This window comes from Podarcis tiliguerta (assembly GCF_965153285.1).
Source record: "Podarcis tiliguerta genome assembly, chromosome: 2".
Taxonomy (NCBI): domain Eukaryota; kingdom Metazoa; phylum Chordata; class Lepidosauria; order Squamata; family Lacertidae; genus Podarcis; species Podarcis tiliguerta.
In genome coordinates this window covers 52,553,621-52,572,906 of record NC_139535.1, presented here as the reverse complement: position 1 = coordinate 52,572,906, position 19,286 = coordinate 52,553,621, and the positions used below count along the sequence as shown (strand labels likewise).

The following is a 19,286-nucleotide window of genomic DNA, read 5'->3' as shown; positions in this document are numbered from 1 at the left end:
TGAGCCAGAAGGGATGACCACCTTCTAGGGACCAACAGTTTTGATCAGCTAATATGAATCTTTATAGCAGGGACATCTCCCACTGACCTGGAGCAATTTCCACAGTCAATGATGGTGTTGTAGGTGTAGTCAACTGTGCTAAAATAGTATTGGGTCTGCTTCATGATGCAGCTGGTCTCCTTGGATTCCATGCTGTCAGCTGCGACATCCTCTGTTCGGACACACAATACATACAGTTGGAAATAATGGAAGTGGCAAACATTTATCCTTCCCAAATCATCTAAATTAGCTGTTCTCCTTTAATGTTGTGTCTAAGGGCTTTAACCACACATTATGTTAATTATAGGGCTTGCAGACATGTCAGGGGATTAAAAAATAATAATCCTAAATGCAGTTCCCACCAATTTCCATGGGAATAGCAGGACCTGGGGAGGGGCTTTTTAACCTGTGTGTAAATTATAGGTATGGCACCTGCACAGTGGTGGCTGGTGACATTTTGACTTGGTAGGGCTACAGTTTTTGACCTTGCTGTTCTCAACACAATAGGAATTGCACAGCACTTATTTAGAAAAGAGTGCCATTACACGTGGGCAGAATGCCATTGTCTCTTCCTTTCTAAAAACAAATAAACCAATTATTCTCTGCATATCTATGGACAGGGAAAAAGCTCCCATGTAACAGGACCCAAGTATGGTTTTCAGATAAGATCAACTCCATACCTCTTATTTAGAAATTAAGCTATATCACATGACCCAAGTTTTTGCATTCATGTAATGTTTACACCTACACACCTGTTAAACCCCCACCCCAATCACACAAAAACTTTTTAAATGTGAGGAAAACTTGCTTCCGGATGCATGCAGTAGGGAGCTTACCTGTTTGAAACCAGCTATTGTAGGTTAGTCCATACAAGAACTGCTGAAACAGAGACCTTATAGAAGAAAACAGCAGAGCTATTAGGTGAAGAAAACAAATGCAGGTCACCAACCCAAATAAGTTCCTCGGCTTATGGGACCAAAAAGATAGGAAGTCTCGCTTTTCCAGGCCAAAAGGGTAGAAAGAAGCAAGGAACCTCAAGATCAGTAGTTCTCAGACTTTTTTGTGGGCCACTTAAAAATCATTGGGAGTCTTGGTGGATCACGTAGTAAACTTTCTTGTTTTTGTTCTGCCTAGTTATCTCATCTTTTAATAACTATAGTGTTGCCTTTTTAATGGTTTTCAGTCTTTTAATTAAAAACAATGCTCATAATTGCAATTTAAAAGACTTCCCTTTCTAATGTGATGAATGTGAGCTCTGAAGTTTGGTGTCATGTTTGTCAGTTTACAAGAGGGGTGCAAGTGGATAGAGGCAGGGCTGGACATATAGTTGCAATTTTGTTTAGGGTGCTTCTTTTTTGTTAACAGCTACAAATTGATATTTACATTATGTACTGTATAGAAGCAGACACAGCTTTCCTTCCATGGTTAATTCCAAGCAATGACACCCTTACAAGCACACAGTTTCCTATCTATGTCAAATAAAACAACAGGTGTAAGTTAGCTGAATTGCATCTCATGAAACCCATGCATACACAGCTGATAAAACCATGTTACCCTAGCATGGTAGGGTGGTACGAATTTTTTTTGGGGGGGAAACACAAGCATTTCACTCCTGGAGTAAACATGAAGAAAAACAAAACATCATGGTGAAAATCTACACCATATAATCAAAATAATGGGCCCTAGCTGCTGAAAATGGCTCCTTTATCTGGTAGGTAAAAAGTCAAATAATGAAAATTATGTTCGATAATCCAGCTCAGGCTAAGATGGCATCAATTTCTGTCATGGGGAAAAATAAATCAAGTACAGTGGGAAAGTACAGATATTTTTAATATTTCTGCAACCATTCTACAGACCACCTAAATGGACTTTGACTTAGATCTTTGCAGAACTTGTTGAAATGTTGACAACCTTAGGTACTTCTTGATGTGTGTTCTCTCACTATTAGGTGCAGTGCAGAGGGGCCCAATGTGTGACATTCCTGTCCTGCTCTAAGAGCTTATCCAGTAAAGGGCAAAAGAAAGGCTTACCATGCCGCTGCTGAAGTCCACCAGGCCAGGTTCAGGAAATCTGCCATTGTTGGCTGGACATAAAGGGATAAGGGAAATGTGGTTGTTAACAGAAAAATACCACTGTTTGCTCAAGCTCAATGTGCTGGAGCAGCTTTTCACATGCTGAGGATCAAACACAAAGCCCAGAGGCAGGATTCTGTAATGTCTTGAAAAACCCAACCTTTTGACCACATTTATCTGCATCTAATGGTGCTTTGCCATTGATAGAGAATACACAAATAATTCTACAGAGGTATCCATTGGTTCATGATGCAGAGAAGACGAGGCTCACAAAGAGCCAGAGCAACCCTACTCATGAGCACTGCGAGCACACCCAGACATGCAAAATTTGTGATTAGATGGCCCTGTCTGGCATCACTTTCCTCATAATACAATTTCTGAGATACCTAGCACTGATTTTACTAGTACTAGACAAAGATCAGGAGCTTGGAAACATCTCAGTGACTCATTGTGGTTAGTAAACTACCAAACCCTTCTCGTGGCCCATGAATAGAAGAAAATGAAATGACTTTACGAGAAGAAATGGTGATGAATTACCAATTTAAAACAACTCCATCTGCACTCTGATGCAACTGTACAAAACGTATGGGAAAAAGAATGGCAAAGTGTTGCTAGATAGCAGGTAGATATTGTTTGGATTATCCACGCTCTGCATCACTGACAGACCAAGGCCAGTTCTTACCTTTGAGTGTGGGAAGTTGCTTGAAAGATCACTTGATGTGATGGCTCTAATATGCAAAAGCTACTCACTCTCCAGTTCACCCACCATGTGTGGAGAATATTCAAGCCACCACCAATTACAATGTATGCTACAATTTGTGTGTGTGTGTGTGTGTGTGTATAAAACCTCCCAAATTTCAGCCCTATTTTGTTTCCTTAGCAGTGGCCTGCAAAATCTCTTTGGAATTCTTGGTATCAGCCATATTTCAGTACTCAAACAAAATTCTTGTTTATACAACAATGTATAACAAACAGTAATGTTCACCTAATCTAAAAATTCAACAATCCTTATCCTTCCTAAACATTGCATTGATCCAACTGACAATTCTTCTCTTTGCCTTAAGTATACTGTGGTTACTGTGCATACATAATTCCACCTGAAAAGCAAATCCCCACTTGTATGCACAATTCTGAAACCTTCAGGTAAGTCTTCACGGTATGGGATCCCCCACTTACCACGTACACCCCACGCGGGGCACCTCCCGTATTGCTCGGAGGTTCTGGAGCGCAGACTGACTGGAAGTCATAGGATTCTTTCCGTGTGAAGAACGAGTTGTTGTAGAGAGCAGACATCAAGTGAGCGTCAACCTCACTGAAGAACTTCCCTACCTGGAAAAGGGAAAAAAGGATAAAATAATTCGTTTAAGCTGTATCAAGCTGATTATGCATTTTCCAACCATGGGTGCTTCTAGACAGGGACCTTTTATTGCAGATGGGTAATGATCAGATTTTTCTGTGTGCAAGTTTGGTGCTTCAGCTTCCATGCATCCCCCTGCCCCCGTCACTATATTTGTTAGTATTGCTGTGCAAACCAGTGGGCAGAGCTTGATGGAATGCATCTCAGCCGTGTGGATTTTTGTCCTTCCTCTTAATCATTCATCTCTCCACTGTCTTTTCCACCCTGTATCTCTATGTGTGTATGTGTTTATACCAAGTCATCATGCTTGACAATGGGAAAAATGGAAATTTATGCTTTCTTTGGGAAGGACAATGCCTACTTCTATTTGGTTTCTTCCTTCCTTTCTTTTTTAAAAAATGGAGGTAGAATATAGCCATTGTGGCTATTAGCCGTTGAAATCTGGATTAAAGTATAGGCTGGCATTTCGATAATGCCTATGACATTGGTTGGGTGCTGCAAAAATACTTGTGAGCATTAGCAGTAATGCTACCAGCCCAATTGAAATGGGAGCAATGTATAAACTCTGTTAAACATTTAGGAAGCTTCTGAACATGCATGTTGGCAACTGGGGTCCTCCATGTATCAATTGTCTGATATCATAATGATGTTAGATGACCCAAAGTAATTACTCCCCTTTGTGGGTTTGGTTTGAGCCACTTGCATTCAAGCTAGTGATACAAAGGAATATGAGCTGATCAGTGCTTATAGCAAATCCCAGGGATTGGCTGCCCTATGGTACCCACAGCCAGGAATTCTGTAGTGTAGCTGATCTCAGTGGGCTTGTTAGCAAGCATTCCTTTACCTAGGGGCTGGGGTGACAACAAGCCTTGCTTGCCAAGCTCTACATTGTTCATATATGCATTTCTATCTGCCCCACACCTTACATTGCATATGACATTGGGTGTTTGACAAGTAGGTGTGATTTGGGGGAAACGATGAGCTAAATTGTTACCCTTGTTGGGCCTAATTTGGCCTGTGGACTGGAGGTTCTCTACCCCTGCTATAGAAAAAGCACAGCTTACCTGGAACCAGTAATCCTCCTGGTTGGAAAGTACCAGAAAACCCCCATCATCGATGAGAACACAAAGGAGGTCCTGAAAGATTGAACAATACTTTGTGTTTTGCTGTGGCTTCTATATTCTGGTTTAGACATTAGTCTACATGCCTGATTGTCTCCATAATGAGCAAAGGCAACTGTAACTGAGCATTCCTTGTCATTCTATAAACATTTATGGTGCTCGCATGTGTTTTAAGGATCAGGGTAGTCTAAGAGCAAGGGAATAAAGGTGGTGGAAACAAAGCTTGGTATGTTTATGTGTATACACACACACATGCACAGGGCAGCACCCCTTGTTTTGCCGCCCGAGGCAAGATCTTGTCAAACTGATGCCATTGATGGCACGATTTATCCACTGGAGGTGGTGCCCATGAGGGTGTTGACTCTTTGGCTTATGCTGCCCAAGGCGACTGCTTCACCCCACATCAGGATTTCTGACAGTTTTCTGGTTTAGGAAGCAGCTAAGGATACACTACAATAAGCAGTTAGAGTCGCTATGTAACAATCAGCAAAAAGGCCCAGTTATTTTCCATTTGTTTCCTCCATGTTTACCTTGTAATTAGCCTCACAGTCCATCTCGCAGCCTGTGGAGGGGTCACACTGGAAATGAAAGAAGAAAGGCAATGACACCAAGAGAGTTCTAAACACATCTCAAAACTGACTTACTTAAATCACACATCCACACCCTTCCTAATCACAAGAGGAACAGGTTCTACAGTCAGAAGGGAATTGTGAGGAAATGAGAACAGAGACAGCCTTGGCAACATTTATATATACTCTGGTAATGTTTAGATTGCTACAGTGTGCTGTACGTGGGGAATTATGATGACTGTCCAGTCGGAGTAAAATGGAGTGTAATAATCAATTCTCACAGATCTGCTTCTGTCCACCCAAGGTTAAAGACAGGGCAGGGGAGGAGGGCGGGAAAGAAGGGTGCCAGACCAGTTTTGCAGGATTGAAGCCACTCCTGCTGAGAACAGTAATAACAGCGCATGGATTGTTCACGTCGAGATCCATAGTGGGAGAAAATGTAACTAGTAAAAAAGTCGTCTTAAAAGTGGTTTGAAAATCGTTCTAAGGAATAGAAGTGAAACGTGCCAGTAAGAAGCAGCAGCAGCAGCAGCAAAAAAAACACTAACATGGACTGGCAACGGGATTCACTGCTTGGACTATACCTTGGTGGTCTTCACTTGTTTTCAGGCACAATTCAGTGTGCTGTCTTGTCTTTGTCCTACAAAGCTCTAAATGACTTTAGGTCAGTAGATCTGACAGACAGCCGTTTCTCATACGAACTTTGCTGTTCTTTAACTTCCTCTGAGACCCCAGTTTGGGGAGCCTCACCTTTTAGAAACTAGGCTGGTAGTTACCAGAAATGTCTTTGTTTTATTGGTGGGCCCTTCTTTATGGAATATCTTCCCCAGATATATTAAAGTGTCTCTAATTTTAGCATCTTAATTTTTTAAGCATGCAGGATTCTCAAAATGAACTGGAGGGGCAAAGAAGTGTTATGAAGTAGGATGACAAACCACCTCTTTCAGGAACAGTAAGATGATATAGATATAGATATAGATATAGATATAGATATAGATATAGATATAGATATAGATATAGATATAGATATAGATATAGATATAGATATATAGATGATATAGATATAGATACAGAACCTCTGGGCAGTGCTTTTTTCTGGGGGGATGCAGGGGTATGCATACCCCTAAACATTTTGTGAATCTTTGTTCTTTTGTCCATTAACTGTATTTATTTTTCCTGATTTGAACTATAAAATGGTGATTTTCTTGAGTCAAAATGAGAGTACCCCTAAACATTTTTTTAAAAGAAAAAAAGCACTGCCTCTGGGGGTTCATTCACTGTTGCCAGAGGGAACCTGGCATGTCAGTGGCGAGGGTGACTGCTCTGCTGCAGTGTTAGAACAGCAATGGGGATGCAAAGTGGACTTGCAAGTGCTCCTCAGCTCCAACCACGTTATCTACAAAATGCAAAATCCCAGATCCTTTTCCAGGAGGTTATTTTTCACCACCTACTCTTCTTGTCCCCAGCTGATCCCTTTCTGTTCGGTTACTTGCAAGGACTTTAAATTTTTCCGCCCATGCCTCCAGGTCAAGTTTCACTCCAACCACTGGAAAGGGAAAACAAAAGAGATATTTAGGTTAGAAAAATGTCATCTTCTTTTTTTGTCTAAAAACCTGGGCTGCATAGACATCACATGTTTAAAGTTCATGGCTTCCCCTAAAGAACCATAAGAACTGTAGTTTACCTCCCACAGAGCTACAGTTCCCAGGATTATTTGGCAGAAGTCATGTGCTTTAAATGAATGGTGTGCATCTAACTCAGCTGTCCTGTTGTTTCTTATTAAGTACTGAATTTTGATGCATTTTTCCTAAAACCAGCTTCATTCAGAACTGAGAAACAAAAACTACTTAGCTGCTAACGTGACAGCATGAAGGATTACACAAAGGCCACATGAGCCTTCAGCCCAGTGGTTTGTCAACCCAATAGCCCAAAAAAACCAAGTGTTTTTGCAGCCTGACTGAAGACAATGAGCTGGTATTTATGTAGGCTGCGGAAGGCTTCATAGCTGCAAACGATGTAGACCAGAAGGCCTGAAGACAGGAGAGACATTCCAAAGACAAAGATACAGGCAAACGCCCCATCATTCTTACCTGCTGGTTTCAGGTGCCTCTCACCAAAGTTGAGCTCAACTGCTGTGCTGACAAGGATCCCAACTGTGTTGTTTTCCAGTTCCAGCCCTCGGTAGTTGACTACAGGGGGAAGAAGAGGAAAAAGGACCTGCCAGTCTGTGGATGGCACAGACAGCATAACTGCTGCAAAGCACTCTCTGGCTTGGGGGGCAATGCTTTATGGTTCCATGCAGGGCTGACTTCCTGCCAGTGCCCTCTCCCTGCTTCCTTGTGGTGACAAAATGCAAGTAAGGCTGTGCCTTACTTTTTTATTTTATTAACATTCTAATTAGTAATCTATGACGAGAACACTTTTCTGCTTAAGCAATTACCCACTGCATATAATATGAAAGGGTAGCCACAGCATATGCAGCAAGCAGTGAACCGCTTTATTACATTACCCCTTGTCCTCAGTGGAGTTTGTGAATGCAAAGTGGCAGATCCCTTATGGTGCAAGAAACCTAAGCTCAGAAGCTATAAATTACGGACCTGGAGGCATGATGGGGTTCTTTGCCTGCCATTTATTATAGAGCTTCAGGAACCGTGGCTTGATCAAGACTATGTAAATACTACATATTACTATCACTGTCCTTGTAGTAAGCCTTTAGCCTTTATTGCCTCACATCCTGTAGCCAGATGTCTGGTGCCAATTCCTGTAGTTCCATGCTTATAAAGGCTATCGAAGCTGAAGGCAGGGCAAACCAGTCCCACCCACTTGGAGCACTGTGTAGGGCATACTTACAATCCCTGTAAGGGGTCTTAAAGATGTGGCCTTTGTTATCCAGGCTTCTCCGATAGAAACTGGCGTTGAAGGGCTCCCGGTCTTCTTCCCAGTCTTCAGCAGCTCTTTAATGAAATCAACCAGCCCCACAGAATGTCACAAGCTTTTGGCAGAGATTTCATTTTCCATATAGCCGCAAATAAAATATTGGCTTTTTTTGGTAAAGCCATCAATAATATGTACTATGAACATTTATACTTTCACAACCAGTCTTAGAGACAGGGAGGTGATAGCTGAGAAAGTACAAATGTTCATTATGCATACATATACACAGAATTGTAGAGATGGATCATCATATGTAAACAAATAATATATTTCACCTCTGAAATACAGGATGGTATTGAGCCATAAATGCTCTTTTATTAAGACTACCAGCTATTTACTGTGGCTGTGGTAGTTTTCATTTTGCACAGAGACAAGTGCTTGGCAAACCCACCCTTTTTGCAGCCCCAGGCAAACAGAGGATCAGGAAGTCTACCAGGCCCCTTTCAAGCTGCATTTGGTTTAGTGAATCACAAGTTACGTGGGCACAATTCATTGTCTACTGTCAGCCTTTAAAGATAATTACACGCTTTCAGAAACCTCTAAAACCACAAGGGTCACAGAATCACAGCGATGATTAAAACTTGGCAGCCTATATTCCTTTGAGCATCAAGGGCACCTGAACCTAGTAAATTACCACTAATAATTTCCCCCTGAAGGAGGTAGTTGGGAATACAAATCTATTTCGTCGTCAGGAAAAGTGTTGTGAGGGTCTTATTAACCAGAAGTGTCCTTCAGTGACACAGGCTGCAAAGTTGTTAGTGGGTACAGTTTGACATTACCTTTTGCTCCTTGTGCTAAAAAGAAGGTCATTCAACACCTTAAAAGAACATATCAAGGAATACATTTGCTGGATGCCCAAAGTAATGTGGTACCATTAGTATTCTGTCTAGCTCAACAGTAATTTTTGGAAACCTAACAATGTCAACAGTTATGGCTTTTCCCATCTGCCTTGTCCCACCCTCCAGCCCAAGGAGCCTTCATAAGGGAGCTGTTTCCAGAGGAAGAAGTATGAGGGGAGAGAGACTATGTTTGCCATGGGGGTGGATGGGGCTGGTTTCACCTATGTGGCTCCACCTCCAGCCCAAGGAACCTTCAGAAGGGAGTTGCTGCCATGGGCATTATGTGTTTGTGTATTTTAATAAGATGAACAGAGGGTGTGGAGTGACTGCGTGCATGAACTTCACAGCGCTTAGTTTATCTTTTGGTTGCTATTTTGTTAATGTTGTTAATAGTGTTTTATGGATTATAAGTGCTGTATTGATTTGTTAATCCTATGACTTTTGCTTTAATTGTGATGTTTAGCTTATTTTTTAGTTTCTTGATTTGTTAACAGTGTTTTATAGATTATATCTATTTCACTGTAAATTTGTTAATTATTCGGTATGATTTATACTGTATTTGTGATGTTCTATTATTGTTTGAAGGCTGCCTTGGGATTCAGTTGAATTAAAAATGACATAGAAATACTGTATAATCAATCAGATCAAAATCAAATCAATTCGGATGTTAGAAATGCTTAAGAGGACAAGTGCAATAAAATGTACATAAAATACTTATAAAATATGTTTTTTTCAATGTAGCTTGACACGGATAAAAATGCATTAAAAATGTTTCATATAGATATGACAATACATGAACATTTGCACCCTTAAGGAAGTAATTAAATTGTTGCATTAGTTTCACTGGGACTTGGGCTGCAATGTAACTGCAGTTACCTGGGAGTAAGCTCCACTTCAGTCAAAAGGACTTACTTCTGAGTAGATGTGGTTAGGAGTGTATCCTTAATCATTACTAACTCTAGATTACAGTAGATTGGGGCCACTAAATGCTAAACACATTCTCTTCAGCTACAGATAATACAACACTTGTCACTTACTTGTTAGGGAAGACGCGGGTGATACCACCATCTGTGGCAACAAACACAGCTAAGAGGCTATACCTATAGAAAGGCAGAGAGAGAAAGTTACAACCTCAAGCAACATGCCAAAGTTCTGCTTCTCACCAATTTGTCTTTGCCCTGCACCTTTAGCCTATGTGTTGATCATTATAACTGTGGTAGGTATGGTTTGTGTTTTCCACCCTTTGTTGTCATTATTTATTATCTTCAGTGCATTTTTACAAGAAAATATGGTGCCAGTGCTCACCATAAAGTTGTTATATTTTAACATTTGGAAAAAAAGTGTCCATACCCTTGAGTACCCCCAGAAAAAAGCACCAATCATATTGTATGTTTATGTTGTGAACCTCCCTGAGATCTCCAGATGAAGGGCGATATAGAAAATTAATAAATACAGTAGTGCCCCGCAAGACGAATGCCTCGCAAGACGGAAAACCCGCTAGACGAAAGGGTTTTCCGTTTTTCAATGCGCTTCGCAGGACGAATTTCCCTATGGGCTTGCTTTGCAAGACGAAAATGTCTTGCGAGTCTTGAGATTTTTTTCCGCTCCCCACCCCCTTTTTCTAAGGCGCTAAACCGCTAATAGCCTTTTAGCAGCTAATCCGCTAATCCCTTAAGCCTTTAATAGCCGCTAATAGCCGCTAAACCGCTAATAGCGCTATTCCGCTAATCCGCTAATGGGCTTGCTTCGCAAGACAAAAAAACCGCTAGACGAAGAGACTCGCGGAACGAATTAATTTCGTCTTGCGAGGCACCACTGTAATAAAAGGGTGTGTGTGTATTTAGGTTAGTATTGCCCCCAGGGAATGGGAGTGGACAAACCTTTGAAAATGAAAAACTTTTACCTGATTTTATACTGAACTGAAGGAACCTCTAAATGGGCAAGTTACCATCTAGTTTTAAGTTGTGACTTGCAGTTTAGCTTGGATAAAATTTTAACTTGTCTTCAACTTTATTTGGTTTTAAATTTCACTGGTTTTATACTGAATGGAAAGCTGAATCTTTCGGCTGAGGCTTTTCCCACTTAAAACCTCACCTAGCCCTCTTAACGTAGGAAGACTTAAGTCCACTTTAAGCTTGTTCTTAAAGCTAATCCTATTTTCAAAAATCTAAGATGACTAGGTCTGTATCGTGTAGAGTTATATATTACTTGGGTTTCCTTTTAGCCCTTCTCCAGAACTGACCAATTGTATAGGCCTCAGAAGAGAGTTTCAGGGTGAACACTGCCATATATCTACTTTCTTCCTGGCTGGAAAATACTCTTGTTGGGGCACCAAAATGCTCCCAGTGTCTGAAAGAGCAATGAAATTAAATTGTATTTACGTGTTAAGGTCTTGGTCCTTCCACACTCTTTCCACCAGCTGTTGGGTGATTCCTGTGTCCAGGATGAGGTTGTGAAGGAGGAAGTTATCACCTTGAAAGAGAAAGAGAGAAATGTCTCCAATCCAGAGTCTTGCTTATTGAATATCCCCTGAGGAGGGTTCCACTCCATTTTAAAGTATGATGGTGAAGAATCCTCTTTGCCTTCTACTCTTGCTTGCCTTTTCCCTCTCTCCTTGCATAGCCGCCTTTTCACTTATTTCAGCAGCAACTTAAACTGCGTCGGAAAACAAGGATACTGCAAGGTGTGCAGTGGACCCTTTCAATGCTCACTGGTTAGAATGCCCTGCAGATGTTGCCTTTAGCTGATAAGCTTCTGAGGTTGCTGTGTGATCCTTATAACTTGATTAGTTGGCTATGTATATTAAGTTATATATGTTCACAAAAGTAATAAACCTTAAGAGTACATGACCAGCTCTACTAGTGCATCCCAGTACTTTCTAGTGTTATGCTAGTTTTGCAATGTTGTCAATGACTCTCCTCTCAATCCTGGAAGACCTACCAACTCTGCTGGTAACCTGTTGCACCTTGGCATCTCCAGCTCTGCTGATGTCTCTCAAGTTAGAACTCTCTTACCTAAGTTGTCCTGGTAGGACAGGCAGCCTCTGGCATAATTCTCCACATTACTGCTGCCACCACATGGTAGGTCTATGTCCCCTTTTACTTGACTTAATAGAGGTGGGCACCACTGGCAGAGAAAGTCTAGGCCATGTATGATGGAGAACCTGCGGGTCCTTCAGATTACAGCTCCCATAATCCTTGAGCATTGCTGAGGCTGATGGGAGAAGTCCAACAACATTTGTGGGCAACAGTTTTCCCATCCTCCACCCCATCCTAGAGCATCTCTTAGTGCTGCTACTATGCGGGGCACATTTCCTTCCCAGTTGTTTGCTCCGTGCATTGACCTATGGGAAAAGACTCTGAGCCTTTCCTGGCCCTCTTTTGTTTCATGCGATTGCCACAGATGTCTGCCAGCTAAGCCACATAGTTCTCTGCCATGTGGGCATGGACTTTGAGACTGCTTCCATTTCTCAGTCACACTGAGTACAGCAAAGAAACAAAAGCTTAAAAGTGGCATTTCAATTATAGGCAGGATTGGAAGGGGACTTCTAGAGGTTGTTGTCTCCAAACTAAGGATACTTTAGGTGAAAGACTTAAAAATAAATAAATTCATACACAGAGGGGAGTGATAGTCCATAGGCTTCTTACCTTATTTTCAGTGCTGAATTGCGTTATCACTAGAAAATTTAACTGATGTTTAATAGCAGGCTGTTTTCTTGCAATGCAATCTCACTATTTTTATGCTATCCCTGGAAATGGATTTGTCTGCCTTGGTTGGGGATTTGTGTCAGGAACAGACCGGTTTTATACATGAGGTACTTTTGTGAAATGTGTACTACTAACATTAGAATCAGAGAGCACCAGCCTTATATGGAATATGACCTGGTTCAAACCAGATCACAACTAGAGTACCTGCTGATGGGCACATTTATGCTTGACAAACTGCATTACTCAGTGACTGTGCTTGCAATCCGAGACACCCTTTCCTGGGAATAAGCCCCATAGAATTCAATGGAGTTTGCTTCCAAGTGGATATGCCCAGTATTTCATTGTGAACCTAGGGGTTTCATTCATCATTTGCATCCCACCTTCATGACACCAGAGAACTGATGCTACAACCTTCCCCAGAGAATAGTAACCCACCCCAATTCTTTCTTCATAGGGTGCACTCTATCTAAATCAGGTGAGGGAAAACTTTGCCCCTCCAGGTGTTGCTGAATTACTGCTCCCATGTTCCCTGGACATTGGCCATTCTTGCTAGGGCTGATGGGAGTTGTGGTTCAGCCACATCTGGAGGGCCAAATGTCCCCCCAGTCTTGATCCAAATAATTTTTATTTTTTTGGCAAACATAAACTTTGCTCCATTTTTTTAAAACAACAACATTTAAATGTCTATCTTTTAAAGCAGAAGCACACTTTTGCTTCTTGGTTTTTCCTTGGTTCTCTCATCCAAACAGTGCTGAGTGTTTCTTGAGAGAGGGCTGAGTCTCCACTGCATGCCCCGGGGGGTACTTACATTGCTTGGAGTCAGGCGTCACCTTTTCCATGAGGGCGATAAAGTTTTCCAGGAATTCAGTGTTGTTATCCGACTGGCTGAGGTCTTTGCAATATTCTCTGGGATTATGATGAAAAGATTTGTCGTTTGGAAGGATGAAAAAGTTACTGTCAGTTTTCTTCCTCTCAGAACTGCTATAATCATGACTTTGTGTGCAACGTAGGTGAGGCTGTTACCCAGTCATGTTGCTGTTGTGCCTAAGAGAACACTTTCAATACTGTCTGCATACATGTTTGAGATAGGAGTGGTAGGGGATTCCTGTAAAGATATTTGTCCTGTCCATGAGCAAGGCTGTGTGAGACATCAGTACTTGTGTGCACTTGAAATCTATTTTTACAAATGCATTTAAACATGGGGATGTGAGGAGGAGGAAGTAAGTGTGGAAAAGGATACGTGTAAAAACCCCAAATATCTTAAAAACAGATCTTCATATCGAAGATACTCATACGCTGTTCTGTATGACTTAGGCTCAATTTGGAACACAAGTGGATACAGATTGTAATCATTATTTATCTCCTGCCTTTCCCCTCAGGTGGCTTACAGATAAATTAGATGGCACTGTGCTCAATAAAGGTGGCATTTGGGTTTCCCACACTGCTATTATAGTGCCTCTCAAGAATATTAGAAGACCATTAAATAATGTGGGGCTGATCTATGGAGGAATAGTAGGCAGTCTGGGGAATTTAATGACCATATAAAAATCTGTGGCATTCACTCATTCCTGTTATTGACTGATGCCACCCATCACCATCTAAAACAAGAAAAACACTATGAATACTGTGACTGCTTCTCTTCTGGATTTGTGTTGCAAATGCGCTGCTATTCTAAGAATTCAGTTGTTTAATTAAATTCCTTTAATTCCCCAACCCGGTGCCCTCCATGCTGGCTGGGGCTGTTGGGAGTTGTAGTCTAACACCTTTGGAGGGTATCAGGTTGGAGAAGGTTGCTGTAGGGAAGGTAGCTTAATTAACCATGATACTTGCTTGAACTCCTTTAGGTTTAGAAAGACTGTGGCAAAAGAAGGCCTTCTTTCCTTCAAGCTCATCTATTTTTGTGAAGTTCCAGAACTGTCCTTTATTCTGATTTTCAATATGGCCTCTGCAGAAGCTTTACAGAGCTTTACAGCTCTCGTAAGAAAAAAAAGCTTCTGTTTATAAACAAGTACTGTTCGACAAAAATGGAAACTTTGGTAATCAGGATGGTTATAGATTTATATACAGCTTTGGAAAACAGGTATGGGGGACTGTAGTTTCACCTGTGCAGTTCTAGCAATAGGTTTTCTTCTTATCCATCATTTTATCTACATTTGGTCACAGCTTTATTTAACTCTGGTTTCTTTGGTCTCTTTTTAAGCACAGCTAAAGAAATATGACTCCTTCATGTATGTAATGAGATCCCACAGTGGGAAACTTAGGATTCAAAGATGATATAACTAATGCCTCTATTAATCCTAGTAGGACTTCCAGTAGTAGCAGGTCTCTCTAGAGCAGTGGTGGGCAACCTTTTTAAGGTCAAGGGCTGCATAAGAATCTAGATGGAAGATGAAGCCCTCTGGCTGTAAAGCACATAGCTCCCTGTGAAGCCACAATACTGGATAATGATGTTTGATTGTATTCATACCACACTGGCTTCCATTACAAACTAATGCAATTTAGGTTTCTGGGATACAGGCATTATGAATGATACAACACTGTAGTCAAAGAAGCATGACTTTTTTATGTCTTTGAGAATAATACTCCTGCCTCCTAAATGAAACTAACTCTGACTAGAGATGGGTGAATGTGTCAATTTCAGTTTCTTATTTTTCAAATCTTGAGTTTGGGTCTCCACATTTCCACATCTGTTTGAGATTCCGCCCCCCCCCCCAAGTTCCAATGAAAATTTATCAGCATTTTAGTGCAAATTTCTAATACATATACATTTTTGTACGCAATTTTGTCTACATTTTTGCAAAGCAGTTTCCCAGAATATAATGCATTTTGTGATATTTTCACTATTATATGTACTTATGGACACCCTTTTTCTCTAATACATACCTTTTTGTACACATTACTTGGCTGGAGAACTGCACTGCAAAATTAGGTAGGTTTGCCTTTAAATGTGAACTGAATTGAATATCTCCCATCCCTATCCTTAACTCGCTTGTGTTAGGATCTCCCTAAGGAGCAAGTGCATCCCCAAATAAACAAAATAGAAAGATACAAGGATGAGCCATGGCTGTCTACAAATGAAAGATGTATACACAGCGCAAGTCACTTATATAATGTGCCACTTTATGCAGGCCTAAATCTTTTTCATTGAGACTAGTCCAGCCAATCAACTTGCTTTGCTCATTTTGAACAATCATTCTGAGGTTCCTTCTTTGTATGCTTTCCCTACAGCACGTTTACTGCTTCCTACATTGGCTTTAACTGTTTCACCACATACTTTTCTGCAAATAATTATTTCTGACTCTAACCCTAAAGAGCAATGGGCTGAGGATGGAAAGAACTACAAGTTAGCACGGCACATCCGAGTTTTCCCAAACGTGTGTTAGCAGTTAATAATAATGCGAGCGCTGGGCATTTACAAAAGAGAATCAAAAGGAAGAGGAGATGTTTACTCCTTCATCTGCTCCCTCTATCCACCACACCTACCCAGTCGCCAAATCTCTCTCCTTTCAGTGGTCTTAGGAGGCAGGCGAGAGTAGTTGTTGGGAAGGATCAAGCCCACCACTACTTTTTATATGCAGATATGCACCTCAATCTTGCACGAGTCATATGAGGCAGACATGGGACTGCAAACTCTGTGTTTCCTTTAGAAAGTGTCCTTTCTCCTCATCCCTTCTCAGGCTTATTGAACAAAGCAGGAAGAATATAAGTGGAGCACACTGTAATCCAGTAGGCAGACAGACTAGCAGCAACAACTGTCCAAATTGCATTCACCATGTGTTGATGTATACACAGACATGCAAACACATAGGAAATGCCTTCTGATTCAACTGTGCACCCAGGAGCACCAGGAGCAGGACCATAATGCAAAGGGGGAAAGCGGCAGATTAAGCACTTGGTGACTGGAGTATGAAGGGCTGTGCTTAGGAGGCAATGAGCTTTGAGGCAAGATGGCTCAGTTTCTTGCATGAATTGAACTGTAACTTTGCACATGGGACTCCCTTTGTTATCGTCCTTTTGCAAGAGAGGAATAACGATACTCACCTGGACAAAATTTCTGGTGTGCCATTTGGCTTCACTTTTGAATGTTACTGAATTTGAAAGCTGCTTCTCCCATGAAGCTTCGCACTTCAAGGAAATGGGGGACATGATAGTAGTGAGTGGAGAAGGAATGCATGAGAGAAAACCCTGAGGATCTGTTTCATTTGTGGAACAAATCAATATTCCATAGTGCACAGACGTTCTCTGGACAGTAACAGAGAACCACTCTTCACCCACAGCAAAAAGAGAACAAGGTGGGCAGCCATGCTTTGGGTAGGAAAGCACATCCTTCATATAGATTGATAAGGGCTAACTCTAGACTGTAGAAGGGCATGTATTTTCAGTACAGACTTGTATCCTCTCTCTCTTAAAAAACAACCCTACCCAGGTGATAATTCGTGCTCTTACAGACCCCACACTTCTAATGGGTTGTTGTCTATCAGGATTGCCACCCCAGAGTGTGTGTTTGCATGCCTGCAAGTATATAAAAGACGGAGAATTATTTATTACAGAGATCCTGCTGCAAATAACAGCTCTGTATTGGGCATTATGCCAGTATACTTCTGTCTCTGGAAGCTTTCCAAGAGCTGCAGCTGTGAAGTTCTTGTGAACATTTTTCACTTGCTGGCTTTGCATTGCCAGTAGCTAATGGCTAAGGATGGAGAGAGAGTGTGTGTGCCTGGCCTCATTCCTCACTGCCTCTCAGGAGTAAAAAGTAAAGGCGGACGTTCATTTAGAGGGCTCATGACAGCACACCATTGCATTTTCTGATGCTAGAAAAAAAGAGAATTTACTGAGTTTGCCAATCACAGTTTATGGTAGCTCCAGAGGCCTTAAGGGTTTCTCACAGCTGACAACACTGGGAGAAAAAATCCCCTACATATGGGGCTTTTGAGAAAACTGCTGAATGAATATTCAGGCATTAAGGGGCTCATGCAGTGAGGGGAGAGTGTGGACATGCTAGTTGACCCCAGCTCTTCCTTTTGCCTTGCTGGTCCTGCCACCCTCCCATCATTGGAGGAAAAGTTCCATACCAGGAAGCCTACACAAATACAGCTGGCTTTCTGCTGTAGACCCTCTTCTCTTGTCCAACACAGAGAAGGCAATGGGAACAGTCAGGTCATCTTCACCTTAACTCATGTAATGCTAAATAGGTCTTAAAACAAACCTAGTAAGAAGGCTTACCCAGTGGGTGAGGGCCATGTTTCTAGGTCACCTCCAGACTGCCACTATTTTGCAGGAGGGATTTAGTCACAAAAATGACACAGACACAGGCTTGGCCCAACCACAAAGTGGCAGAAGCCCCCGAGGCAGTGCATCTATGGGTGACCCGCTGCCTCTGGCACTGGCGCTGACATGGCATCTAAATCTTGGAAGATCTCACCAGAAATTGGTGCCACTTTTCTGGTGGTGGAGGTGGGGGCAGGACTGGGCAGCACGTCCAGTTATGTCTCAAGCAGTGAAATGGGATGCACTGCCCCTGCAGAGAAATGCATTAGAAAGTGTGGGATAATTTTTGATTGACAGAAAGATGTGTAACCTCTACGCAAGCAAGTCAGGATGAATGCTGAATCCAGAGCAAACACCATATATAACCTACACACCAGCTGTGTTCAAGGAAATCAGGATGATACTCTGGACTGGAGGGTACAACTCAAACCAATGGCTTCAAGTTACAAGCAAGGAGATTCCAACCAAACATTCAGAAAAACTTTCTGACAGTAAGAGCTGCTTGGCAGTGCAACAGACTCCCATGAGAGGTGGTGGACTCTCCTTCCTTGGAGGTTTTTAATTAGAGGTTGGATGGCCACCTGTCATGGCTGCTTTAGCTGAGATTCCTGCATTGTGGGGGTTGGACAAGATGACCCTAGGATCTCTTCCAGCTCTAAGATTCTATGATTCTATGCTGAATAGACAGGGCAAATGGAAGAGCCTCTAACTCGCAAAGCAAGAGCGAATCCACTTTATTCCCTGCTGTATCATACTGCTCCCAAGGAGGTAATCAGCGTGCATATCTTGTTAAGTTTGGCTTTCACAGAAAGCCTAAACCCTGAAGTAATTGTGCTTCAGTGTTCTGGAGACCACACAATCAATTCCTCAACAAGTATCAGATGTTGTGTAATTGAAGTCATTAACTGGTCAAACCAAGGAAGCTATATATCCATCATAGTGACTGGGCAATTACCTGTTGCGTTGCACTCACATTGTGAATCACTGGAGGTGCTAGTTTCATCAGTGCATGTTGCTTCTGTTACTTACTTCAGTCTCATTAATACACTGTAGTTGAGCCAAATTCTTGCTGCATTTCTCTAATGAGGGCTGAGAAAAGCAGCAGTAGATGTACAGCAATACAGTGCACTCCACTTATACACCCCGTATGTTTTTATGGACAGGCCTTTGTATTGAACAGGCACATTTTTTTGCACTCAAATTATTCAAGCTAACCGTTTATACTTCCTACCTGCCAGATTCTGGAAAATGAATGCAAATAGCACTTAAAATATGCTTGTAAGAAGAGATTGAATAAGAGTCAGGCCTCACCTGTAAATGTCTGTAATCACATTTTAGGAGAGGCAGCTGAGAGGCAAAGCTATTTTACTCTGCTAATTT

General features: G+C 41.7%; 1 protein-coding gene and 1 long non-coding RNA gene across 5 annotated transcripts in view; one reads left to right on the top strand and one right to left on the bottom strand.

Annotated features, from left to right (window-relative positions):
- The window catches only part of CACNA2D2 (calcium voltage-gated channel auxiliary subunit alpha2delta 2), a 513,315-nt gene that overhangs the window by 6,735 nt on the left and 487,294 nt on the right, over positions 1-19,286 (bottom strand). For all 4 annotated transcript variants that reach the window (XM_083429356.1, XM_083429357.1, XM_083429358.1 and 1 more), the window contains 12 exons: positions 13,447-13,544; positions 11,313-11,403; positions 9,969-10,031; positions 8,009-8,112; positions 7,249-7,347; positions 6,610-6,704; positions 5,120-5,167; positions 4,533-4,604; positions 3,288-3,440; positions 2,070-2,122; positions 876-931; positions 88-211 (listed from right to left, as the gene is read on the bottom strand). In XM_083429356.1, coding sequence (XP_083285482.1) covers positions 88-211; positions 876-931; positions 2,070-2,122; positions 3,288-3,440; positions 4,533-4,604; positions 5,120-5,167; positions 6,610-6,704; positions 7,249-7,347; positions 8,009-8,112; positions 9,969-10,031; positions 11,313-11,403; positions 13,447-13,544 — 1,056 coding nt within the window. The remainder of the gene's footprint in view (positions 1-87; positions 212-875; positions 932-2,069; positions 2,123-3,287; positions 3,441-4,532; positions 4,605-5,119; positions 5,168-6,609; positions 6,705-7,248; positions 7,348-8,008; positions 8,113-9,968; positions 10,032-11,312; positions 11,404-13,446; positions 13,545-19,286) is intronic.
- The window catches only part of LOC310672410, a 56,848-nt gene that overhangs the window by 20,633 nt on the left and 16,929 nt on the right, over positions 1-19,286 (top strand). The window lies entirely within an intron of this gene.